At 47.7% G+C, this 27,187-nt stretch overlaps 1 protein-coding gene across 1 annotated transcript in view; it reads right to left on the bottom strand.

Moving 5' to 3' along the window:
• The window catches only part of dnah6 (dynein, axonemal, heavy chain 6), a gene marked incomplete at both ends in the record, with an annotated part of 372,041 nt that overhangs the window by 166,574 nt on the left and 178,280 nt on the right, over positions 1 to 27,187 (bottom strand). The window contains 1 exon segment of the mRNA XM_084318285.1: positions 13,157 to 13,301. Within this exon segment, the coding sequence (XP_084174411.1) occupies positions 13,157 to 13,301 (145 nt within the window).

Genomic DNA, 27,187 nt, shown 5'->3' on the forward strand with positions numbered 1-27,187 from the left:
AGTTCTCCTGACACCACTGTGACAGGTTCTCTACCTCTTCCAGGTAGGCCCTTTCGTCGTTGGCAGAGATCAGGCCCACCACTACTGTGTCATCAGCAAATTTGATGATGGTGTTGTTGTTCCGCTGTGCTACGCAGTCATGTGTGTACAGGGAGTAGAGGAGGGGGCTCAGAACACAGCCCTGGGGGGCCCCTATGTTGAGCGTGATGGATGAGGAGGTGCAGTTGCCGGCTCTTACCACCTGGGGTCTGCCCGTCAGGAAGTCCAGGACCCACTGGCACAGGTCATAGTTCAAGCCCAGGTCCCTGAGCTTGGCTATGAGTTTGGAGGGGACTATGGTATTGAATGCTGAGCTGTAGTCGATGAACAGCATTCTCACATAGTTCCCCTTCCTCTTGTCCAGATGTGATGCTGCTGTGTGCAGCACATGGGCTATGGCGTCCTCCGTGGACCTGTTGGGGCGATATGCAAATTGCAGAGGGTCCAGGTTGATGGGGAGGGAGGAACAGATGTAGCCCTTCACTAGCTTCTCAAAGCACTTCATGGCTATGGAGGTGAGGGCTACAGGGCGGTAGTCGTTGAGGCAAGCGGGCGTAGATTTTTTGGGTACAGGGATGATGGTGGACTTCTTCAGACAGGTGGGGATGACGGCCTGTTCCAAGGACAGGTTGAAGATGTCAGTGAATACCGGGGCCAGTTGGTCGGCACAGACTTTTAGGACGCGGCCGGGGATGCCGTCCGGTCCTGCTGCCTTCCTGATATCCACTTTTTTAAAGATCCGTCTCACCTCATGCTCTGTTACCCTGAACACTGAGTCTCCATCAGCAGACCCCCCCCCCCCCATTGCCGTGGTTTGTAGGCTGGTGTTGTTATTCACAGCCTCAAACCTCGCATAGAAGGAGTTGAGATCATTTGCTAAGGAGATGTCACTGTTCAGTTTGAGGGGGGTTCCTTTGTAGTCTGTCATTGTTCTGAGGCCCTGCCACATGCCTCTAGAGTCAGCCTGTTCAAACTGAAGTTCAACTTTATCCCTGTAACGCCGTTTTGCCTCTATTACTGCTCTCCTGACGTTGTATCTTGCCATCTTGTGTTCTTCCATGTTGCCTGTCACCAGCCCGGTGTTGTATGCTGATGTGCGCACTTTCAGAGCCTCACGGACGGATTTGTCTACCCAGGGCTTTTGGTTTGGGTAGATATTAATTTTGGTGGTGGGGATTATTACTTCTACCTGAGTACAGACATAGTCAATCACCGTTTCGGTGTATTCGTTAATATTGGCTGTGTTATCACGGAGTACACTCCATTCTGTGCTTCCCAGCACTGCTTGGAGTGACTCTACTGACGTCACGGTCCAACGTTTAACCTCTCGCGAGACCACCGGCGTTCGCTTGAGACACTGTTTGTACTTAGGCAAAAGAAAAATTGCAGCGTGATCGCTTTTACCGAATGGACTAAGAGCCTGTGACTTGTACCCATTCTTAAATTGCGAGTATACATGGTCTAATATGTTCTCGCCTCTGGTGGGACAGGTCACATGCTGATAGAAATTCGGCAGCACCTTTTTAAGACGCGCGCTGTTGAAATCCCCCAAGACCAAAATGGCCGCGTCAACGTTAGCTGCCTGGAGTTTGTTTACCTCGTCGTGAAGTTTTGAAAGTGCGACCTCAGTGTTCGCGTGTGGTGGAATGTACACTCCGATGAGGATGATGGACGTTAACTCTCTTGGGAGGAAGAAGGGTCGACATTTTATCGTGATAAACTCCAGGTCTGGGGAACAGTGGTTAGACATTTCCTTTGTGTTGCCTAAATCGCACCACTGCTTGTTTATCATGAAGGCAATGCCGCCTCCTTTCTTCTTTAGTGACTCTAATGCCGTCCGGTCTTTTCGTAGAACGAAGAAGTGGTCTGCCGGTTCTATTGCATGATTCGGGACATCTGGACTCAGCCAAGTTTCTGTGAAACAGAGGACGTTACAATCCCGAATGTCCCTCTGGAATTGGATCCTTGCTCTGATGTCGTCCAATTTGTTTCCTATCGATTGCACATTGGCCAACAATATGCTGGGCAATGTGGTTCTGTGTCGTTTGGACCTCAGTCTGTTCCGGACCCCGGCTCTCTTTCCTCGTCTTCGCGGCAGCTTTTTTTCTTGTCCGTGGCCGGCATAACAAAGGATCTCGGTGGGCCATTTCTGCTGTTCAGCGATCCGATCCAGAGAGCAATCCAAACGGTAAGTTTTTCTTAATCCAATGTCAATGATTGACTGACGGTCATACACATATAATGCACCAACAGTTGGTGCAAATAAAACTCCTAATACTATAAAAATTAACAAAATAAAGCACAGTCTCGTCGGAGCGATCAGAAAGGCAGCCATCACAGCAGCGCCAGTACTTGGTTGGGCTTTAAAGGAGTAATTGGGGGAAGTGAGAGCGAGTTGGGGAGTACTGCTGACCGCCCTGCTGCAGGGGAGGAAGACCAGAGTACCAGACCAGGTTGGTAAATCCCGGGCCCCATCCACTCCCACTGCCAGCCTCCAGTTGAAGCTCCAGACCCAAAGACGGAGGTGCAGTCAGACGGAGCTCTACTGTGTCTCGCTACCCAGTGACTGTGCACACCCGTTCCCACAAAGCAGGGATAATCCACCCTGCTACACATGGGTCACCAGTTGGGTGCCCAATACCCACATGTTTTAAGTCTAATTTAAACAATAAATGTTGATTCTGATAAGCAGCCAGCGTTACCCAATATAGATACAGATGCAGCAATTAGGACTGTCTACCATTCTACCATGGTGCAGACAGGGTTGATTTTCTCCTGAGGTCCATAGATACCAAGAACATGCAAATGGACCTTGTAGAAGTGGAGCAATCTTCCATTTACTTGGGTATGTACTTTTAGGCACATTTTCAGAAAATATGGTTATGGTTAAGAGGTTAAGAGCTATTGTTCACACCTAGTACCTGACTGCCAAGGTGTTAAAAATGCAGCCAAACTTTAGTGCTCAAATACTTGTAATATGCAACGTGAGAAAACTGACTGGATCTGCTTCGCGCTGCGTAATCGAGGGGCTCGCAGCTCACAGCTCCTTTATAATCACAGGTAGAGCTGATATGTATATGATACAGATAAATTACGCAAACAATATTGTATACAACAGTCTTACTATTTATTGTTCACTCCATTGGTCGTATTGATTAAAGGAGATGGGAGGAGGGGAGATAACCATTTATAGGCAGTTTGTGTTATTATGAGTTTTAATAAAAAATATATCAAAGGTAAATTAGCTAAATCTGTTGGCATTCTGTACAAAACAAGGGAGCTGTTAAATCAGAAATGTTTGCACATATTGTATTTTTCACTTGTTGTGCCATACATGTCATATTGTGTTGAGGTCTGCGGTAATGTTTATAAAACAAATATAGATCCCATTATTAAACTACAGAAAATAGCTATTAGAATAATAAACAAAGCTAGTTACATTGAATCGACACATCCATTATTCATAAAGTCCTGCACATACAAATGTGTAGATATTGTGTACATAAAAACCTTGGAAATAATTTTTCGTGCTAAGAGTAAAAGCCTACCAGTTTGTATTCAATGTCTCTTTCAACCCATATAAGGAAAGTATAATTTAAGAGGGTTATGTATTCTTAAAACATGTAAAAAGGTAAGAACTAATGTAAAAGCTAGATGTGTTTAAATTTAGCGAGTTAAATTATGGAATAGCCTTAGTGACAGGTTGAAGTTATGTACTTCTCAGGGGAGATTTTAAAAAGCCTTAACTCAATCAGCGTCAGACCCGAGGATAGTCGGGTTAACTCACCAACCGTTCAGCGCCATACACGAGTATAGTCGGGTTTTCATCGTTATTTCTTTTATTCAATATTTGTATTCATTTCTCTCACACGGACCTCTGGGTTACCATAGGGAATCACTCTGAGATCGCTAGAGTGCAATCCCGGCCGCATCCAGGTAGGTGGCAGTATCGCCCACCCTTCGGAAAAAAAATTGCACACAGTGTTACATTCAAATGTCTCCGGGCGCAGTTTTCTTGGTCAGGCGAGTCTAGCGGTTCACTCGATGGCATTGAAACGCGTCCAATGCCCCCGATGCATGTGTTGTGGTGGATTATGTTGGCGACACGATGGACACCAATACTGGAAATCGCAATCAGACAATTGGAATATTCTCTTTTGGGTACCTCCTGGTAAGGACTATATGACATCAATCCTGCTTAGATCCAACCATGATTTCACATTGATCGTTGGGACCATGTGTAACGTACTCCAGAACGTATGCTGTTGGTGACAATCAAAGCATCAAAAAACATAATACCTATTATATACATTTGATTTGGAAATAGTAGCGTGTCCAGGCGGGCAACGCCAACGCTTTTAGTAAAATTCATGTATTGCTCCATAGCGCAGTTTCCTGGAATTAGCCAGGATCACTCTGAAACTATACTTATATTCACCACAGTATAACACACAAATGTATACATGAATAAATGTATTATTTTTCACATATTGAACGATGGATAGTTGATGTCAAATGAGTGTGAGGTTTGGTTGGTTCCCCGCCACACGCTCTCCTGAGGTATGGTGCTGATTGGTGCATTCCCCGCCACACGCTTTTTGAGCGATTGCCACTTTCATCGCGCAGCTGTCATAGTTTGTGATTAGCGCCCCAGAGGGCTTTATATACCAGGACCTTCCTTCTATCGTTGTCGGGTCGTTCTGGAATACAACTGCATTTGCCTGCTTTTTCCCTGTTGCTGTTCCTGGTCTACTTTCTCTCCAGGACCTTTCCGTGGAGAACCGCTGTTGAGAACCTTGTTCCCCGTTTGGAGCTGCGCCTCGTTTTGCCCGCTTTACGCGTTGCGCTTGGGTGAGTGAAACCAAACCCCTCTGGATTATTCTGATTGTGTGTTTTAGAAGAGACACTGAAGACTTCGTTTTGTTTGCACTGACTCAGCTAAGTTGTGTGTTGTGGGCAGGGGTGTAAAGTACTTGAGTAATTGTACTTCGTTACAATACTTAAGTACTGTTTTGGGGGATTTGTACTTTACTTGAGTATTATTAGGTTTGTATACTTTGTACTTTTACTCCATTACATTTCAGAGAAAAAAAACATACTTTTTACTCCTTACATTTAAAATGCAGACCTACAAAGTACAAAGTACAAATCTCACAGGTCCAACAATTTTAATTAGTATATTTGAATTGTTTATCTGGCCGAACTAACGTTAGCGTTATTAATCCTGCGACCGCAGGTAAACAGCCAATCAAATCCCCATCAATGGAAAATGAACCCGCCCATACCCATGCTGATTGGTCCTTGTGCAACACTAGAAATCAGGGATCTTTGATTAAACACCTGCTATCAGAAGAATAGACAGTCAGATCTGCATTATGCTGTGGTTAATATTGTGATATTATTCAGGGTATTCCAGTATTGTGTTTTTAATATTGTGATATTATTCAGGGTACTCCAGTATTCTGTGGTTAATATTGTGATATTATTCAGGATACTCCAGTATTCTGTCTTTAATATTGTGATATTATTCAGAGTACTCCAGTATTCTGTCTTTAATATTGTGATATTATTCAGAGTACTCCAGTATTCTACCTTTAATATTGTGATATTATTCAGGATAATCCAGTATGCTGTGGTTAATATTGTGATATTATTCAGGATACACCATTCTGTTTTTAATATTGTGATATTATTCATGCTGTGATGTGAATGCCGTCCATGTTAGTTTACCTTCAATGGAGAAGTGCATTAAATAATTTTAATGCAAAAAAGTGTCCTCTGTTCTTTCATTTCAGCATTGTCTATCGCAAAACACATTCCATTGTGGGCAGAGTGTATGCTTGGTTTCATTCCAGCCTTGCCTAAACACCAGCTGATGATTTCACTAATTGGCTCACCTCTTCAACTAACTCACCTGGTGCAATGTATAGTTAAAATTCAAACTTGGCCCACAATGGAATGAGTTTGAGACCCCTGGTCTATCCCTTTAAAAAAATGTACTTTTACTTTTGAGTACTTTTACTCAAGTGTGTTTTTAGCCAGATACTTTGACTTTTACTTGAGTCAGATTTTGAGACAGTACCCATACTTTCACTTAAGTATAATTTCTGGGTACTTTTTACACCCCTGGTTGTGGGGAACACTGAAGACTGTCACTGTCAATTGGTTCTGGATTATTCTGATTGTGTGTTTTGGAAGAGACACTGAAGACTTCGTTTTGTTGCACTAACTCAGCTAAATTGTGTGTTGTGGGGAACACTGAAGACTGTCACTGTCAATTGGTTATGGACCCAGCTAGGGAGGAGGGAACCACACTGCCTCTGTGTTTCGTTGGACTGTTTCTGATATCTCTCTCTCTCTCTCTCCGTTTTCCACCTTGAGTGAAAGCTGGGAGTATCTGCAGAGCCGCTACAACGTCACATGCCAATTCCCCACCACTATCTGCTGGGAGTATCTGCAGAGCCGCTACAACGTCACATGCCAATTCCCCACCACTATCTGCTGGGAGTATCTGCAGAGCCGCTACAACGTCACATGCCAATTCCCTGCCACTATCACCAGGAGGATTCTGCAGAGCGGCAGATGACTCTGCCGAAGGCAGTCTCCCCGTTTGTTTGATTATTGTACTTTATCCTTCATTTGATTTATATTTTGTGAATAAATACGCCCTAGCATTTGGCTAACTCTGAACTTCCTGTCTGTGCCGTTGCGTTTGAGGTCGGTTACAAACCATAACATTACGACCCGACCATGACGACCTCAGCCGACACAGACAGGGTCAGAACAGCGTTGGCGGTCCAGATTGAGTTAACCAACGACCACAGCCTACAGCTAGGTGCGGCTGCGGCTGCTGTACAGGAGCTCCGAGACCAGGTCCTGCCTATTCAGGAGTCCCTTGGCTCTCTGGCTAGCCTGCAGACAGCCCAGGGTAATCAGCAGACTAATATTCTCCACCAATTACAAGCGCTGAGTGAAGCCGTTAACACCTTGCTTGTAACCCCACCTACCTCAGGAGCCTCGGCCGGAGCATCACCCGCAGCCGTGGCAGGCGCCGGGCCTCCCGATCCCGCACCTCGGGAGCCCCGTCTCTCCGAACCACGGTTGTTCAATGGTAACTTCGAGGATTGTGCCACATTCATCATGCAATGTGAGTTGGTTTTTCGTCATCAACCCAGCCGATTCACTTCAAGGGGAGCCCGAGTGGCTTACATGACTAACCTGCTCTCAGGCCGGGCAGCCCAGTGGGTTACTGCCTCCTGGGCAATGGGGGCTGATTTCTGTTTTTCCTACCCAGACTTCGTGGCTGAGCTCCGCAGGGTTTTCCACCACCCAGCCCGTGGCCAGGACCCTGGAGCTCGGTTGGGCACCTTCCGGCAGGGCAGTGGCGGGGTCACCGACTACGTGCTGGAGTTCAGACTGGCGGCAACGGAGAGCGGTTGGAACGATCAAGCGCTTCGTCTCACCTTCATGAGGGGGCTCAACGACGCTGTCAGGGACCAGCTCGCGACCCGTGAGGAACCTGAGTCCCTCGAAGACCTATTCAGCCTCGCCATTCGCATTGACGGACGCCTCCAGGAGAGAAGACGTGAGAGAACCCGACAGGGACCTCCAGAGGTTCCCCAGACCCCCCGTACTCGTGACGGTACTGCGGTCCGCCCTGCTCCCAACACGACTGGTGGTTCCTTCCCCTCCCGTTCGGTGCCCGGGGAGGAACCCATGCAGCTGGGACGTTCACATCTTAGCCAAGCTGAACGGGAGGCGAGGTTCAGGTCCGGCCTTTGCCTCTACTGCGGTCGGGATGGACACCGTATCGCCAACTGCCCCACCCGGCCAAAAGACCAGGCTCGCCGGGACCCCGGGAGATCTTGGTGAGCCGTTTTTCTCGTTCACAGAGCCGTGCACCACCTAGCCGTCTGATGAGCGTCACCCTGGCCTGGGCGGACCAACGGGCCACGGTGGAGGCACTCATTGACTCGGGTGCTGACGAGAGTTTCCTAGACTTCGAGTTTGCTACCCGGGCCAACATTCCACTAGAGGACCTCGTGAGGCCATTGGAGGTGTTCGTATTGGACCAACACCGCCTGGCTGACATCACTCAACGCACCTGTCCTGTCCTGCTCACCATTGCTGGTAACCACGTTGAGAGACTCCAGTTTTTTATCACCAGATCCCCTCTTGTCCCAGTAGTCCTGGGCCGGCCCTGGCTCGCGCTGCATGAGCCCCACATCGCCTGGTCCTCCGGTACCATCAGGGGGTGGAGCTCCTCCTGTCATGCCCAGTGTCTTCAGGCCGCGTCCTGTCCCTCGCCCCGGAGATCCGTTTGTGAGCCGCCTCCGGACCTCTCGACCATACCCCCCGAGTACCACAACCTCGAGGAGGTTTTCAGTAAGTCCAGGGCTCAGGCCCTTCCGCCTCACCGGCCTTACGACTGTGCCATCGACCTCCGCTCAGGGGCTCCCCTTCCCGGCAGCCGCCTCTACAGTCTGACCGTCCCTGAGAAGGCAGCGATGGATCAATATATCTCTGAGTCCTTGGAAGCAGGACTCATTCGGCCTTCCTCCTCCCCTGTGGCGGCCGGTTTCTTCTTTGTTGGGAAGAAGGACGGAGACCTTCGACCCTGCATCGACTATCGCCAGCTCAACGAGATCACCATTAAGAACAAGTACCCTCTTCCTCTCATGAACTCCACCTTCGAGCCTCTCACCCAGGCTACCGTCTTTACCAAGCTGGACCTCCGGAGTGCCTACCATCTGGTCCGTATCCGAGAGGGCGATGAGTGGAATACCGCCTTCAAGACTCCCAGGGGCCACTACGAGTACCTGGTAATGCCGTTCGGCCTCACCAACGCTCCGGCGGTATTCCAGGCGCTCATGAACGACGTCCTTCGTGACATGCTGGAGGAGTTTGTGGTAGTATACCTAGACGACATCCTCAATTTCTCCAAGACCCTCGAGGAACACATCCATCATGTCCGCCGTGTGCTGGAGCGCCTCCTCCACAATCGGCTCTTCGTCAAGGCAGAGAAGTGCCGATTCCACTCCGACTCCGTTGATTACCTGGGCTTCATCGTGGAGAGAGGCTTGACCCGAGCTGACCCTCGCAAGATCCGGGCCGTGGAGGAGTGGCCGGAACCCACCTCTCAGAAGGAGTTACAGAGCTTCCTCGGGTTCGCCAACTTCTACCGAAGATTCATCCGGAACTACAGTCAGGTGGCGGAACCGCTTACCAGGCTGACCTCTCCCGCCCTGCCGTTCGACTGGTCCCCAGCGGCGTGTGCTGCGTTCCGCTCCCTCAAGAAGAGGTTCACTTCCGCCCCGATCTTGCTCCATCCAGACCCCAAGAGACAGTTCATCGTAGAGGTGGACGCCTCGGATACTGGACTAGGAGCTATCTTATCCCAGCGGTCGGCAACGGACCAGAAGGTACATCCGTGCGCCTTCTACTCGCGTCGTTTCCTCCCTGCCGAGAGGAACTACGACATCGGCAATCGGGAACTGCTGGCGGTTGTGGCTGCCTTGGAGGAGTGGCGTCATTGGCTAGAGGGGGCCAAGGAGCCATTTCCCATTTGGACAGACCACAAGAACCTGACGTACATCCGTGCTTCCAAGCGCCTCAATGGCCGGCAGGCAATATGGGCCAGCTTCCTCAGTCGGTTCGACTTCTCGCTGACGTTTCGCCCTGGTTCCCGCAACACGAAGGCCGACTCCCTGTCCCGGTTACACTCCAAGGGGGCTCCAACCACTGAGGACCCGACTCCCATCCTCCCAGAGGCCAGGGTGGTAGGAGTATTCACCTTGGGCATCGAGGGGGTGGTAAGGCGTGCCCTACGCTTCCATCGCGCTCCAGGCAATGTACCGGTTCATCGTCTCTTCGTCCCCGACTCAGTCCGGTCCCGGGTCCTCCAGTGGGGCCATAACAGCCGGTTCGCCTGCCACCCAGGCGTTCATCGCATGTTCTCCTTCCTGGCTCGTCGATTCTGGTGGCCCACCATGAGGAACGACGTCAAGGAGTTCGTACTGGCCTGCGCAGTCTGCGCCCGCAGCAAGGCCTCCCACCAGGCACCCTCCGGGCTATTGCAGCCACTTCCCATTCCGAGCCGCCCTTGGTCCCATGTGGCGTTGGACTTCGTCACGGGTCTTCCTTCTTCCCAGGGGAACACGTGCTTACTGACCGTGGTGGATCGGTTCAGCAAGGGGGTTCACCTCGTGGCCCTTCCCAAGCTTCCCTCGGCGGCCGAGACGGCAGACCTCCTGACACGCCACGTGTTTCGCCTCCATGGGTTTCCCCAGGACGTCGTCTCGGACCGGGGGCCCCAGTTCACTTCCCAAGTATGGCGGGCTTTTTGCAAGGGATTGGGGGCAACGGTCAGTCTTTCCTCTGGTTATCATCCCCAGACTAACGGACAAACGGAGAGGATGAACCAGAGTGTGGAGTCTGCTCTTCGGTGTGTGGCTGCCGAGAAACCCGCTTCTTGGAGCCGTTTCCTTCCCTGGGTCGAGTACTCCATCAACTTTATGGTCAGTTCCGCCACCGGCCTCACCCTTTGAGGTATCCCTGGGCTACCAACCCCCTCTTTTCCCTGCACAGGAGTCGGAGGTGGCAGTTCCCTCCGTACAGGACTACCTCAACCGGTGCCGTCGGGTCTGGGAGATCACCAGGACTGCGCTGCTCCGGTCATCGGAGCGCGCCAGTCGTGGGGCTGACCGGCGCCGGGTCCCTGCGCCGACGTACCACCCTGGGCAGAGGGTGTGGCTTTCCGCAAGGGACCTTCCGCTTCGGTCCTCGGCCAAAAAGCTTAACCCCCGGTTCGTCGGTCCTTTTGAGGTTCTGAAGGTACTCAGTCCGGCGGCGGTGAGTCTTAAGCTTCCTGCGTCCATGCACATTCACCCCGTTTTCCATGTGTCCCGGGTTAAGCCTGTCTCTCTCAGTCCCCTGATGCCTCCTGCTCCGGAACCACCTCCTCCCGTGATGGTGGACGGTCACCCCCAGTGGCAGGTCCGCCGGTTGATGGGCGTTCGACGGCGGGGTCGGGGGTTCCAGTACCTGGTGGACTGGGAGGGGTACAGCCCGGAGGAACGGAGCTGGGTCTCCCGCCAGCTCATCGTAGATCCCGGCCTAATCACCGACTTCCATCGTGCCCATCCGGGCGAGCCGGGTCGGGCTGGTCGCCGGGTGGCTCCCGTGGAGGGGGGGGGGGGGGGGGGGGGGGGTACTGTGAGGTTTGGTTGATTCCCCGCCACACGCTCTCCTGAGGTATGGTGCTGATTGGTGCATTCCCCGCAACACGCTTTTTGAGCGATTGCCACTTTCATCGCGCAGCTGTCATAGTTTGTGATTAGCGCCCCAGAGGGCTTTATATACCAGGACCTTCCTTCTATCGTTGTCGGGTCGTTCTGGAATACAACTGCATTTGCCTGCTTTTTCCCTGTTGCTGTTCCTGGTCTACTTTCTCTCCAGGACCTTTCCGTGGAGAACCGCTGTTGAGAACCTTGTTCCCCGTTTGGAGCTGCGCTATACGCGTTGCGCTTGGGTGAGTGGAACCAAACCCCTCTGGATTATTCTGATTGTGTGTTTTAGAAGAGACACTGAAGACTTCGTTTTGTTTGCACTGACTCAGCTAAGTTGTGTGTTGTGGGGAACACTGAAGACTGTCACTGTCAATTGGTTCTGGATTATTCTGATTGTGTGTTTTGGAAGAGACACTGAAGACTTCGTTTTGTTGCACTAACTCAGCTAAATTGTGTGTTGTGGGGAACACTGAAGACTGTCACTGTCAATTGGTTCTGGACCCAGCTAGGGAGGAGGGAACCACACTGCCTCTGTGTTTCGTTGGACTGTTTCTGATATCTCTCTCTCTCTCTGTTTTTCACCTTGAGTGAAAGCTGGGAGTATCTGCAGAGCCGCTACAACGTCACATGCCAATTCCCCACCACTATCTGCTGGCAGTATCTGCAGAGCCGCTACAACGTCACATGCCAATTCCCCACCACTATCTGCTGGGAGTATCTGCAGAGCCGCTACAACGTCACATGCCAATTCCCCACCACTATCACCAGGAGGATTCTGCAGAGCGGCAGATGACTCTGCCGAAGGCAGTCTCCCCGTTTGTTTGATTATTGTACTTTATCCTTCTTTTGACTCTGTGAATAAATCCGCCCTAGCATTTGGCTAACTCTGAACTTCCTGTCTGTGCCGTTGCGTTTGAGGTCGGTTACAAACCATAGTATAGTATCCATAGCTATAATATAGAATATACAGGTAGATATAGCCCTGCAAACACAGCCACACAGCCCTATCTCTTAGAGTGGTGGCACAGTAGGAACTAAGATGGGCTAGGCCTCTGGTGCTGAAAGGATACAATAATTCAGGAGTACAATTTTGAGTAAAAACATCAAACATTTGTTTTTTCTTTCAAAGAATTATATCTTGCAGCATATTTTAAGTTTTTCTTTTTATATTAAAATATATTTCGTTTTTAAGAATTTGTAAAGGATAGGCAAAAATAAGCATGTTTGGATTTTGTGTGAGCTTGCCTTGAATATGTACATTTGTGATTTTATTTTTATTTTTTTCCTTTTGTAAGTCCACACAGGTGTGTTTGATTTGTCTGTAAACAAGACCGAAAAATGAACTTCATTCATTCATTCATAAAATCATGGAACATAATTGTTTGTCCCTGTACTTTTCTTCAGCTGCAGGTAATTATGAGCAAACTAAATTAGTTAGATTGGACATTTTAATGAATTATATCAAGCAGAGAACAGAGACATCCGGCATTACGGATGAATGAAGCTATTTCAGTCTATTGAGTAACAAACAAATGAGCAAAGTATTTATTTACCCAACTCAAAAATGTGTCAAATATTTTTCAAATTATCTTCACCTAGAAAATAAACTAAAAACCTAATGTCGAACAGAGCAATGTAACAATCCTCACACTGGGCTGTTTCCCCCTCCTCACCACCACCTTTACTAGAGACGAAAAATAACCTGGTGTAACCTGAGCGCCCCTACTCGTTGATACCATTATACGGCAACTGCCAGAAACCACTCGCCTGGGGTAGACGGTCCTAACTGCTACTATCTGTAACACGTTTAAAATTAAATCCAAACAGACCTTTTCCGGTACGAAGTCGTCGTTATTGATATATTTCTGTAGCTTCTGCAGGACCTGAGGCTTGATGTTCTCCTTGTCATAGTCCCCCAAGCGCTTGAGGAAGTTGGAGTCTCCCAGCACTGACTTTGCACTGACCCATTCTGGCCTGGGAGGACAGATAAGCAGGGAGAGAGAATAATGAGTTCACCCAGCCACAGTCATTCTGGGCTCAAACATGTATTGTGTTGTCTTAAAACAATGCTTAAATCAACTAGAAGAGTAGGCTCAGTAGAGCACAAATCTTCACCAGGTGGTATGTCTTCTGTTAAAAATGCCTGCCTGCTATCAGAAATGCAAGCTGAGGGCCACAATGAGACATAAAAAGGTGTCTTAACACATTCGGGACGGGCCACGGATAAATCTGTGGTTCGGCACCATGCTTAAAGGACCAACCACGGACATGTCCATGGCAAGGTTGTTTTGGCTTTTATTCCATTTTAATAACCTACTCAAGGTCACGAGCGGCACTGCAGAAGTACCCTACTCTTTGAATTCGAAAAAGTGCATTACAGGCTAGATCCTTTTAGGGGCGCTATCTCGATAATGCAGTGTTCCCTGTGGCAGAAGTTGTCTTGTTTTTTCTGGATTTCCAATGTAGTTTTCTACTAACCTGAAGCGATGCCTATAGCCTGTTACACAGATTACGTTTTGGGACGCGGATTTCACTATGCAGTAAAGGAATATATCATCAGCCAATGGACATATCGATCTACCAGATGGCGATGGATAACTGGGAAATGCTCTGGGGGATCCAACTGGCCCACGGTAAGATCTTTTTCACGTAAATTACACGCTGATCAGGCATTGTTTTGATAGCCATCCACCCAGTCAACGAATGTGGCTACTGAGGCTAACACGGTTATTGGTAATCAATAATCAGAAACAACGTTCCCCCCCCCCCCCCTTCATGCATTCATGGTGGACCATCAATACCGATCATATGCAGTTTGAGTTTTAACTGTAGCTTCTGTATAGCCGAAATGCCATTGGATTTAACGTTATTAGCTTAGCGGCCTGTATCTAGCCTTCCAGGAAATATCCTAGTCGAAATCCCTTATAACGCTTATATTCAAGACGCTATAAAATGAGAACGTATTGATGAAAAAATTATTTCTTTAAGCCATTTTTTTCTTTAAGACCAGGTGTCGATCGCAGAAATCCAGATTTTCTAACGGCATTGATTGATTGATTGATTGATTTAAAACTTTATTAACAGATTGCAGAATGGGTACCGCTCAATAGCTTCGCCGACAAGTTAAATGCATAATCTATAGGCTAATGTTAAGTCCCTCATTATCCCAATCAATCAGATTATATTTCTTTAAATGTGCCTGCTGGCAGTAGGCTTAATGGAATGAATAATCGAATGAGATCTATTGCTAGCGAAAATAATTAGTTCAACTCTTTCAGAATAAGTAGATACAAACAAGCCCAAAGAGTATCTAATTGATACGAATTAATAGATACTTATGAGGATATCTGTACTGTATGCGCACGGCTTAGGCATCATGTACTTTATATATAAATACATGGTTCCTAACGTTTTCAAGGCGCAACCCCCGAAATATCGGTGTCAGAGAGGCTTGGAGGGAGGCTTGCAGTTTCAGTATTAATCAGGTTTTAATCTGTTTCGGACATCCATACATGCATTGAATTGATTAACCGTTGGTTTATACAAGTGACACCTTGTTCATCATCAGATAACAGTGCTTGAACAGATAAATGCATTTTCTCAAATGCATTCATCAAATGTCAACGGCTCATTACATTTCTCAAATCCGTCAAACAGCGCATCTCATCAGACATTTTAATCCCAGTTACAATATCACAATAACGTGTGAGTGACAGTGATACAATTCAACAATCCACAGATTCAGATTCCTCGTAATTCATAATCCACAGTCCACGCATAAAGACGCTTCAATTTATGCTTGAATGAAACACAATCCGGGCGCTCTGTTAAGCAAATACATCAACAGCGGAGAATATGAAACTAATCAGAGCCAAGCGCCCGATAGGTTTCATTCATTAAAAATATCCCTGCGGGATTCACATTTGCAAGGCTCCCTTATTAAAATAACCACTAGTGTGTGTATCACAACTCCGAGCGCCGTAAATATGACATGCATTATTTAGGTCAAAGTAAATCCATTCAGAATGGTATAATGGGATCTAGACTGTGAGAATTATTTCAGGAAGCTCTTTGTGAGGGTGTGGCCATGCAGGTTATCGAGCTAACTGAACTAAACCCTGCCCTCGACCAGGTTCAAACTTTTTGATCTGTTGCCATAGCGATTTAGAAAATCCAACGTCGGGGAACGGAAAGGTCTGGCTTAAGTCAAGCTATGCTGAAAATGATCCGGCTAACTCAGTTAGCCAGGTACGAGGAACAGGGCCCAGGTGTCTCTCGTCCAATCAGTGTGTATATATGCATGCTCCCCCCTGTCTTCCTTGTGGGTTAATTATTCTGTTTCCTGTATTCTGTCATTCCCGGTTGCTACTCTGTCTCAGTTCATGTTATCCTGTCGTTCCTGGTATTGTCCTTGTATCCTGTTAAATAGTAAGTGTTTCTAGTGTTCAGTTTTGTTGCTACCATCTTTGTTTTTGTGTTTCAGTTCGCTTTTGGATAGGTTATTGTTTGTAGTTAGTTTTGTACCCCGCTTGCTGCCAGCCTTGCTGTGCCACATCGTAACCTGGATCTCTGCTCCCGTTTTCAAAAAGAAAATATCGGCTTTCTTGCTCATCAACTTTATCTCTAAAATATGTTTCTGACAACTAGTATAAACTGGTTTGAATAAACTACTTTGCCAGTTTGATCTAAGCAAACAGGTACTCCTTTCTCAGATTCCGAGGTATAATAGATTATTTTGGGAGACATTTGCTTTTAAAATGGCAGCATCCTGGAGCCCTACAGTTATCTAGCCTCAATACGAGGTCACCACCAATCACTTAATCCGTGAGCATTACAGATGAAGCCTTTAGTTTTCATGGACGCTTTGCCGCGACGCGCGCACGGTGATATCACGTCGTTGGAATTAATTGGGAACCCAGGCTGCTGTTGTTTTATGCCGCCAGGAGGCACAAAGTCATTAGACGGACGCTACAACGTCCTACAGTATATACTGTATAACGATCTGTATATGTTTTGTTGTCTAAAATAAATACCATACAATATGTCTACAGGCGTATATGTGAATAGGCGTTCTAAACCTTTAAATTACAATGACGGCTAATTGCTTAGGAATGCTGAACAATGATCCGCGTTTATGCAGGAATGGAATTTAACTATGGTTACCTGGAACAAAACAAGCCGACGTACGTCAAAGCGGTAAAGCGGTTGTGTAAACACGCAATGTTGCTGAATAAAATAATTAACCAGTTAAAACCTGTCGAATGGAGCAGTCAATGTGTATATTGTGTATATATAATGGATCTATTTTGTCTGGTACCGTGGTGTAACGGTTAATGCTCATACCTCTCAAGTGGACGACCCCGGTTTGAATCCCAGCCATTCTGATATATATATTTTTTTATTATTTATAAAATGAAATTGCCCGCAACGATGTGCATAATACAATAGTAATAATATATAATAAGAATCCAACCAATAGAGCGACATTGTGCAATAAACAAGTAAACAAAGTAGGGCATATCGGTATTTGTACATGAGTTATTCTCGAAGTCAACTTCTTGTCTGTTGTTGCTACGCAACTTCAGCGTGGGGAGAACCTGTTCAGTCTGGTACAGTACATTGTGTACGCTTCATTTAGTGGAGAAACGGATCGTTAAAGCGGCAATTTAAAGACTTTCAAGCGGAATTTTCTTCAGTCCTTCACAATGCCAAAGAGCTGCTGTGTTACGCATTGTACTAATGACAAAAAAAATACCCAAATCTGCAGTTTTATATAATACCCGTCGAGGAATCATGGAGGGAAAAGTGGCTAGCAGCTACAGTATCAAGAGGGCACACGTAGATGCAGACGGGAGAGTCGACCAAAGCAGACCCTGGTCCCCCAAGTCAAATTCTACGTATGTCTGCTCTACCCATTTCATAACAGGTGAGAATAAGGAACAAATATTTATATAGTAAATTAAGTTGTATTGGCTGTGAGGCTGTAAACAGCAGATGTTAGCTGCTAGCTGATTGATTGATTAGCTAGCAGTCTCTAGCTACTTCCCCATAATAGTCCATTCTCAGTGTAGCCTACATGCCTTTTTCATTTTTATATGTTACTAGTATAGTATTTATCAATCACATTCAGTGTTGTTGTCCTTGCTCTAAGAGACTGCTAGCTACTTCCCCATAATAGTCCATTCTCAGTGTAGCCTACATGCCTTTTTCATTTTTATATGTTACTAGTATACTATTTATCAATCACATTCAGTGTTGTCCTTGCTCTAAGGACTTGTTATTGAATAGTCGTATTGCTTGTAATATACATGTCATATGTATATACTCTCTGTCAGGATCTATGGGTAACAGTACTGTATATTTGCATATCATATTATGTCACAAATGTAACAGTACTATATACCTGTATGTCATGTATGTCCCTATGCCATAAATGTCATGATGTCATGTATGTTGTGTATGTCATAAATGTCACTATGAATTGAAAATGGGGGACCCTGATGTAAACAAGACAAACGTCTTTCTCTGGTCTGCATCCCCTTAACAATTGTGTGTATTGAGCCGTACTGTATTGTACCCATTCTGCAATCTGTTAATAACGTTTTCATTCATTCATTCATTCATTCATTCATTCATTCATTCATTCATTCATTCATTCATTCATTCATTCATTCATTAATTCATTCATTCATTCATTCATTCAGGAGCAAAGGTCAATGACCAAACACACCCAGACTACATACCATCTGTATTCCCTTCAACATCACAGTCTACACCATCTACGTCAACGAACATCAGTCGCCATGAGCGGCGTGCAAAAAGGAGAGGGATGCAGCCAAGGAGGATGGTGACCAACAGAAAACCAAGGTCGAGTCAAGCTCCTTGACCGCTTCATCTGTGGACAGCAACGACACCAAATGCAAGATGATGACAGGTGTTACCTGGCCAGTGCTTCAGCACTTGTTTTCTTTCTTGCACACAGAGAAGACAAGGAGCACCATAATCTCACCCATAGATCAGCTATTTATCACCCTTGTCAAACTGCATCACAACATGTCCTTTGACCTCATCTCCCACATCAGATGTGTGTCAAAGGCAACAGTCATCAAAGTGTTCTGGACCTGGATAGACCTGATGTACGTCAAGCTTGACTTCTTGATTAAATGGCAGGACAGGGACCACATATTCTCAACCATCCCCCCAGTATTCAAAACAAAGTTTCCTCGTCTCACATCGATCATAGATTGTTTTGAAATTTTCATCGATGCAGCCAGAACTCTTTAAAGCTCGTGCTCAGTGCTATTCCTCCTACAAACGCCACGCCACAGTGAAAGTGTTCATATCATGCAGCCCAGTGGGTCACATTAACTTCGTGTCCCAGGCCTGGGGAGGCAGAGCCTCAGATATCCTATTGTCAGGGAGTGTGGATTTATAAACCCTGCGCTGCACATGCCCGGGGATCAGATCTGTTTGCGGTGCACAACTAATTCTAACCCCATTTACGAGGAACAAGAAGCAGCTGTCTGCAGAGGAGGTGGAGAGAGCCCGTAAAATCTCATCAGTGCGGATCCACATTGAGAGGGTGATTGGACTAGTCAATAACCGATACACAATACTAAAGGGTCCAGTTCCAATTCGCTGTGTTCAGAGTCTAGCAGGTGAAGCCAATCGTGATCAATACAGCAGCATCGACAAGATCATCCGAGTCTGTGCTGCTTTGGTGAATCTGGGAGACAGCATTGTTCTCAAGGATTAGAGAGACATTTGTGATTGACCTGTGATACAGTCCACATTACAGTTCTACTTTTGTTTTGATGTGAAAAGTGATGCTGCATAAGAGGACTGCACTTAGCACTGACTGAGAAAGTACATATTACAGTTCTACTTTATAAAATGCTAATTGTAAATATGTTTGGCCATGTTAATTAATAGGAGAAGGTCCACATTACAGTTCTACTTTTGTTTTGATGTGAAAAGTGATGCTGCATAAGATGACTGCACTTAGCACTGACTGAGAAAGTACACATTACAGTTAAAATGTTGGACCAAAGCATTGCATGTAATTAGAATACAGGCAAATAAAAGTCATTTAGTTTAAAGTACAATCTTGGCTGTCTTTTTCTCTCAACGCTTCAATAGGTAGATCTTGCCTTCACCAAAAAAAAATTGATCTTGGGCTTAAAAAGGTTGGTGACCACTGTTCTATGGTTCTATGGGTCCCCCGTTTTCAATTCATCATATGTCTACATACTGTAGACATACTGTATCATTGTCGCTAAAACAGACTCCAAAAAAGCTGGTTCTTTTTTTTATCATTTTATTTTTCAAACATATTGAAGTACAGTACACATACAGTAACCAGAATCAGAACAGCAGTTATAATGTAGTAGAAAGGGTTGAGGAGAAAAGCATGCGCCATCCTCATCATCATTATCATTCCACTCTGCAGTCAGAGGCGTGAAAAAAGGGAATATTTTAAACAATGGTTATATGATGTGAGAAATGATGGTAAAAATCTATGGAATGTTTTAAATCACACCTAACTAACCTTACTGTCATGCACTTGTCATAATAAACTAACCTACACTGTAACACGCAACACTTTGATGAACATTGTTACTCAGCTGATAAGAGTTGTGCCCTTCCTGATGACCTGTCGTATAGAACTTGTAAGTCGCTTTGGATAAAAGCGTCAGCTAAATGACTAAATGTAAATGTAAAATCAAATTTTAACAGATTGCAGAATGGGTACAGTACAGTACAGCTCAATACATACAATTGTTAAGGGGATGCAGACCAGAGAAATACTTTCGTCTTGTTTACATCAGGGTCCCCCAACATATATGACATACACGACATACAGATAGATAGACAGTACTGCTACATTCATACATTTGACATACCAGACAGTACTGCTACATTCATACATTTGACATACCAGATTTGCAAATACAGTACTGTTTGTGATACAAAAAATAGAGTGCAGTTATTAAAAGGAATGGACAGTGGAAATTATTATGCACCAGTGACCATCTTTGAGGACAACCAACCTGTGTGCCTGCTGCGCCAACAATTAGCATTTCAATGGTGTGTGTGTGTGTGTGTGGGGGTTGCGCCACATTCCAATGTCACACCTACATATACACAGGCTAGTCACTCTACCCCCCTGTTGGGATGGAGGGAGAGGAGACAGACTGTTTTCAAGTTTAATGTACATTAGATCTCTTGTTTTCAAGTTCAATGTACATTAGATCTCTTGTTTTCAAGTTTAATGTACATTAGATCTCTTGTTTTCAAGTTCAATGTCTGTTGTGTTAATGGATCTTAATCACATTAGATCTCATGTGTTCCAAGTTCAATGTCTGTTGTGTTAATGGATCTTAATCACATTAGATCTCTTGTTTTCAAGTTCAATATCTGTTGTGCTAATAGAGTGTAAGGCAAGACGCTTAACCCCCAATTGCTCCTGATGAGCAGGTTGGCACCTCTGCCGTCTGTGAGTGAATGTGAGGTATAAGTTGTAAAGCACTTTGGATAAAAGCTCTATATAAATGCTGTAGTCTGTCGTCTACTCTAAGCCATCCTAGGTTGTCAAAGTGGGCAGGGGTGAGGTGGGTTCTAGGGGTAAGGTCAAGTAGAAGTCTGACCAGTTTGTTTTGTGATGTTTGTAATCTTGTTTTTAGTGCCTTTGAGGTGCTTTGGTATCATGTGTGTTGCTTGTTTTCATCTACTGGCGAGACAAGAATTAAGTGCTAAAAACAAAGCAGCGTTCCGTCTTAGCTTGAGGTTCAGAGTTTTAAGTTTTAGATGATTTAAAGGTCCCCTATTCGTAAACATTTTTTAAAGCAACATGGGGTTGTACCAACACTGACAAAATGAAGTGAAGTGAAATCTGTACCAATTGCAGTTTCTGCAGTTCAGCTGAGACAGGAACTCCCCCCACTGAAACAAGCCATTCTAAATGTACTCGATCTGTGAGGTGTAGACTAGAGGATCTGATCTGCATACCTCAGCCACTACTGTTGTTGTAGCCACCGCCCACAACTGTGATTCGAGGAGTTAGTATAACTGCAGGTTCTATACAACAAGAGGTGCAAATCCAGAGCCTGCAGAATAATGAAAGACCCTCACCACCCCAACAACAGCCTGTTCATGCTGCTGAGGTCAGGCATAGTGATGTGCCAAACGGATAATTTCAGTGAGTGAGCGATTCGATACACGCTCACCGCATTGAACTGATTCACGTAAGCGACTCACGGCTCACGGATCATTGACAATTCCGGAGGAAGTTCTGTAAGCCAAAATATGAAAAAAAATTGGCCGATGTTATACAATTACATACAATTATACATACAATTGTTAAGGGGATGCAGACCAGAGAAAGACTTTCGTCTTGTTTACATCAGGATCCCCCTGTTTACATCAGTAATCATCGGTAACATTTAGAATTGATTTCAAGGTCCTCCTCCTTATATACAAAGGATAAACATTGCGATCATCTACAATGTTAGATGAAAATCAGGGATGCAGCCTTTGCTAACTATGCACCAAAGTTATGGAACACACTACCTGTAACTGAGGGGTACAATTCCCTGACTGTATTGATAAGTATGGTATCATTAAACCACTACCGCTTTATGTACTTTAATTACTGGCCATACAGTACATGATATATGAATATAATGAACACTTCCCACAATGAACCGGTTCTACACAAAGTTGTCTTTAAGTATTTATTGCAGCAAAAGGTACATAATACTTCTCGATATACTTTGAATGCACTTGTAAGGCAAAGGAATGTGCGTAGGCAAATCAACAATGAATGTCCATTCTCTGGTTACGCAGGAGGTAATTATACAACCTGAATCTTAGGGAATTATATCTATGGTACACTAGTAATATAGCGGGAGATACTGGAAGGGTCCCCCTGGTTGTAAGCCAGCAGGGGTAGAAGATCTGTCGGTAGTAGAGAGTCTGGTCAACGATGACTAAGGAGACTCCAAGTACAGGAGACGGTGCAATAGCCTCTTGATCCACAGACGAATACAGCTGTTCTCCGTAGACTGTAGCTCCACAGTGAAGAAAGCTAGCCGGCCTCAGGCTCTCTGAGGCGCCGACTCGACTTGGCTCCTAGCGGGGTAAATCCAACACGTGCAGGCGTCGGCGATTCTCCGCTCCATAAATCACAGGACCAAAGCAAATATATTCCAGCCGCAAAGGGCTATGTAGTCGTCGGGTAGATTAATCCAGTGTACATGTCCACACGGTTCTCGTCTAGGTCTCCTCGGGTGAAAGCGCAATGAAAGCAGCCCAGCCTGGATAAGAACTCTAGCTAATACGAGGAAGCGTTGGGGATGCTGGTCACTGTAGAACTTTAGCCGCACGATACACTATACACAAATAGACTATCACTGACTTAATAGAAATATGTCGCGCTCGACGGTATAGCGCCAAACTCTGACAATTCAGTTATTAATTCGCACGCGGTCTCAATGCTCTATTCTGGGGCCAAACAGGCCATACTTCACCGCACGTTGTATCGTGGGTGAGGCTTCAACTTATTGGGTAACTCTTGACTTCTGACTAAGTAAGACTAAGACTAAGACTAAGTGCTTCTGTATTCACCTGCGCCGTATTTATATGCACGGTGAACAAACTAGTGCCAACGACATTTCTGTCTCATATCCCTGGGCAAGGCCGGGCATGTCCAGACATGTCTTGACGGTGACTTTGAACCTGACTCCGGAGGCGCGGCTCTGGCGCCGGTGGACCGCTGTCCAATAGGAGAATGAAATATTATGGTCTGGGCTAAAGGGATATTCCGTGTATATGTACAAAGAATACACAAGGGATATCAAACGATATACAAATATTATGCAATATATATCAATCAATAAATACATATATTCGGTTTAATCTGACCCTTTGTAACAGCCGCCCCCTAATTAGTCCCACCTAATTAGCTAAGCAGAGACAGATTAACCGCACTGTCCACTACTCAATGTCCGTTGTGAGGGTAGGCAGTTCACAAAGTCAGTGGTCATGGTCGTCATTAAGCGAGTCGGGGAGCCTTGGCGACTCTATCAGCCTCGCCACGGGTCGGTTGTAGGTCCGCCCTTGGACGAGCAATTCTGCCACTCTGACCTTTCCGTCGGCACCAGTGGTCACTTTGCTTACGCGGCCGGCCGGCCACGCAGCTCGGGGTTGTGACTGGCCTATGGTCATGACGACTGGACGGGATGAAGGGGGGCTTAGGAGGAAGCGGGCCTGAGACTGCTTTGATCTGTGCTTGGCTGTGCCTCCTCCTCCTCCGTCTGTTTCTCTTGTTTGCTCTGTACCCCGTCTGAGGAGGGGCCGGTCCCGGCCGCCCCGTCAAGGAGTCGCTTGGGGTGCTGGGTTCGAGGTCAGCTACGTCTGAAGCGCAGCTGAGGGGGGTGGAGTTCCGAACTCCCTCTGGTGCCCACGGTTCTCTCACGGGCCTCTCGCTTAATGTCAATAGCCTCTGCTGTACGAGGGAGTGGCCGGTGTCGCTCGCCTTTGTGTGTAGGCAGCGTGTAGACGTGGGTTGACTGTCAAGTCCGTAGAGGGGGCCCTGGAGCGTCCATCCCAGTCGGGTCTGAACCGCGACTGGGCATCCTTTGGGTCCGATGTGGGCCGCCTCAATTGGGAGAATGAGGTCCGCATGGTCGGAGCCGATGAGCAGGGTCGGTGTGGCGCCGTCGATAAGCGGTATAGGTAGTTGACGTAGGTGCACATATTTGGCCATCAGCTGTGGGATGGGGTAGGTGTACTGAGTCAAGCCTATGTCGTGGCTGGTGAAGACGTTGGTTATACTATACTGCTTCTCGGGCTGGTCCACCGCTGCTATCTTGAAGGAGACCTTTTCACCTTTTATGGTCTTCTGGTCCCTTCTGATGGTGCGTATGGTCATGGTATCTTTGACACCCCGCAGGCCCAACTGGGCTGCTGCGGAAGCGAGGAGGAGAGTCTTTTCAGACCCATCGTCCAGGACGGCGTAAGTGTCCAGGACCTTGTCCTCGTAGCTCAGGAGCACTCTGACCACTTTGAGGAGCACTCGGGGGGTCCCGCTATGCTGGTCAATGTGGAGCACTCCTGTTGGTCGGTTGCCTTGGATCTTCTGGTGGGCTCCGCACCGTGCTGCGCGGTAAGCGGCGCCCGCCTGGGCCGCCCCTGCGCGGTAAGCGGCACCCGCCTGGGCCGCCTCACTCCACTGGTTAACTTGAACGGGGTTCAGTGTCTTATATTTGGCGCACTGTGCCAGCCAGTGTCCGCCGTCGCAGTAGGTACAGTAGGGAGCGGTCTGGTGGCTCTTCGGTACTGGTGCCACCGCCTCGGCATGGTACATTACCGCGACAGGCCCACTCTGTTGTCCTGGCTGACGCCTGTTGATGTCATGCAGGACCTCCAAGTGGGTGCCACCGCACCTGCTGCACTTCTTCTTCAAGCGGCACTCAGCTGCTAGGTGGCTGCGCGCGCAGCGGAAGCAGCGGCGGTGGTCCTTGATCCACTGACTCACCTCGTCCGTGGTCAGCTTCCCGAAAGTGTCGCATTGGTACAGCCGATGTTCTCCCTCACAGTACTGGCACTCAATCTTCCACTGGTCCTCTTTCGTCGAGGGGGTGTTGTGGTTCTTGCTGCTCGGTACTGATTCTGATTGGTGCATGACGGTCACCAATCTGCGGCCATCGTTTGCTCTCCTAGGTCCCTCTCTGGAGCTTGGTGTGCTCCGCATGAACGTATCCAACCGTAGGCTGTTGACTTCTCTCGCCAGGAAGTCGGCTAGGTCTAGGAGGGATGGCTCGGGACCGTTAGGATCACGGTGGTCTCTTTGCCGCCTGAAGCGCTCTTGTCGGGCGGGCGGAAGCTTCTCTAAAATCCTCTCGACATTAGAGTTTGCGTACAGTTCGTGCATACCCTTTTCTCTTTGCGCCCCCAGCATCCCTACCAGGGATTGTACCTTGATAGACAGGTCATCTAGTGAGCGATTGTCTGTGGCTGGGGGTAGGCGATCAATATGCCTTATCTCTTGTATTACGTAGTCCCATATGCGTCCATATCTTTGGTCGAGTGCTGCTAGAGCCGCGGTGTATGGGGTAGTAGAGGTGGCATAGGCCAGCGCTATATTGTGCGCTCGGGGCACCTTGAGGTGCTTCAGTAGGATAGCATATTTGTACGGTTCATCAACTACATCGGACATCATTGTCTCTAGGCACATTCGTAGCTCTGTGTACTGTGCTCTGTTCTCGTGTGTGAAGTCCGGGAATGTCGGTGTGCCAAGGTACGATGCCATGGATGACTGGCACATCGGTGAGCGTTGGGGGAGAGGCCTCCTAGGCGAGTCTCCTCTTACGTGTCGTCTTGGGCTGGTACTTGGTGGGTACCAAGGGCCGGGTACCCAGGTGCTGTTCCTCTGGGCTGGCGGTGCGTCAAACTCACCCGTGAGTTGAGTCGGGGGTTTGTAGCGCAGTGCCTCGGGGCTGACTTCTGGGCTGTACTGGGCCTCCTGGTCCAGAGTACGTTGCTGCTGGTCGGCTTGACATTCCTCCTCTTCCTCCTCCTCTTCCTCTGCGAGGACCTGGAGTCTTCTGTTCAGTCTCTCGGCGTGGTCCGGTTCTTCCCGGTTGCTGGGTCTCGTATGAACCGGCCGGGGAGGGGGTTCGGAGACGTGGACAGGATCCTCCTGTTGGCGGGGTCCCGGGTCGCTTGGTCGGGTAGGGGAATGCGTCCTAGACCCTTGTCGTGACGATCTCCGGGAGCTCCGTGCGGAGAGAGGGGGTGTCGCCATGGCAACCAATTTGTCCATCAGCTGCGCCTGCAGCCGGTCGCGCTCTGCCTCGCACTGGGCATGGGCTGCATCGCGCGCTGCTTCGCGCTGGGCATTGGCGGCGTCGCGCTGCGCATTGGCGCTGGCCTGGGCGGCGTCGCGCTGTGCGTTGGCGGCGTCGCGCTGGGCATTGGCGCTGGCATGGGCGGCGTGGAGCTGTGCATTTGCGACGTCGCGCTGTGCATTGGCGGCGGCGTGCTGTGCATCGGCGCGGCTTCTTTCAATGTTCTCTTCCGTCTGAAGGCGTCTGGTCTCCAGTCTTATGCGGTCGTCTTCACTCCTTTGTTGCGCCTGGAAGCGCTCTCGCTCGGTTGCAAAATGTTCGCGCTCGCGCGTCTGTTGCGCTTGAAGTCGATCGCGTTCGGTGGAGGCTGCCAGGGTGGCGATGAGTGCCTGCGCCAGCATCTTGTCCGCCTCGCTGGGGGAAGACGCCGGTCGAGGCGATCGGCTCCCGGCAGTACTCGTTGGAGATCCGTTCTCCTGTCGCGTACCGAGGAGATCCATCTCCTGGGTGCGCGTCTCTTCTTGTGGTGGGTCGGGTTCCATCCCTGGAGAGCTGTCTTTATCCTGGAGCTCTCCGGGGACTACTTCTTCGGTCTTGGCGGGGGGTAAAGTCGTGTCAGGTCCCTCCTGGTCCCTACCGTGAGCTTGGTCAGTTACGTTAGAACCCACTAGGGCCTCTATTGGCGGGGTAGCCTGGGCGATAGGGTCGGACATAATTTTACTATCTACTTTTTCCGCGTTTACCGTCTGTAGAAGGCTAGGTAGTATATTGGCAACATAATCCTCTAAGTACTGAGGTGTCTGCCGTCTACGCTGCGGGCGATCTACTTTAGGAGAACCGTTTTGTGGAGTGTTCATCATAGGCCATGTCAATATTAATACCACTATATTAATATTACACTAGTTACCATCCGGCTCGAAGGACCAATTGTAACTGAGGGGTACAATTCCCTGACTGTATTGATAAGTATGGTATCATTAAACCACTACCGCTTTATGTACTTTAATTACT

The sequence above is a fragment of the Notolepis coatsorum genome, assembly GCF_963971535.1.
Source record: "Notolepis coatsorum genome assembly, chromosome: 7".
Classification (NCBI taxonomy): domain Eukaryota; kingdom Metazoa; phylum Chordata; class Actinopteri; order Aulopiformes; family Paralepididae; genus Notolepis; species Notolepis coatsorum.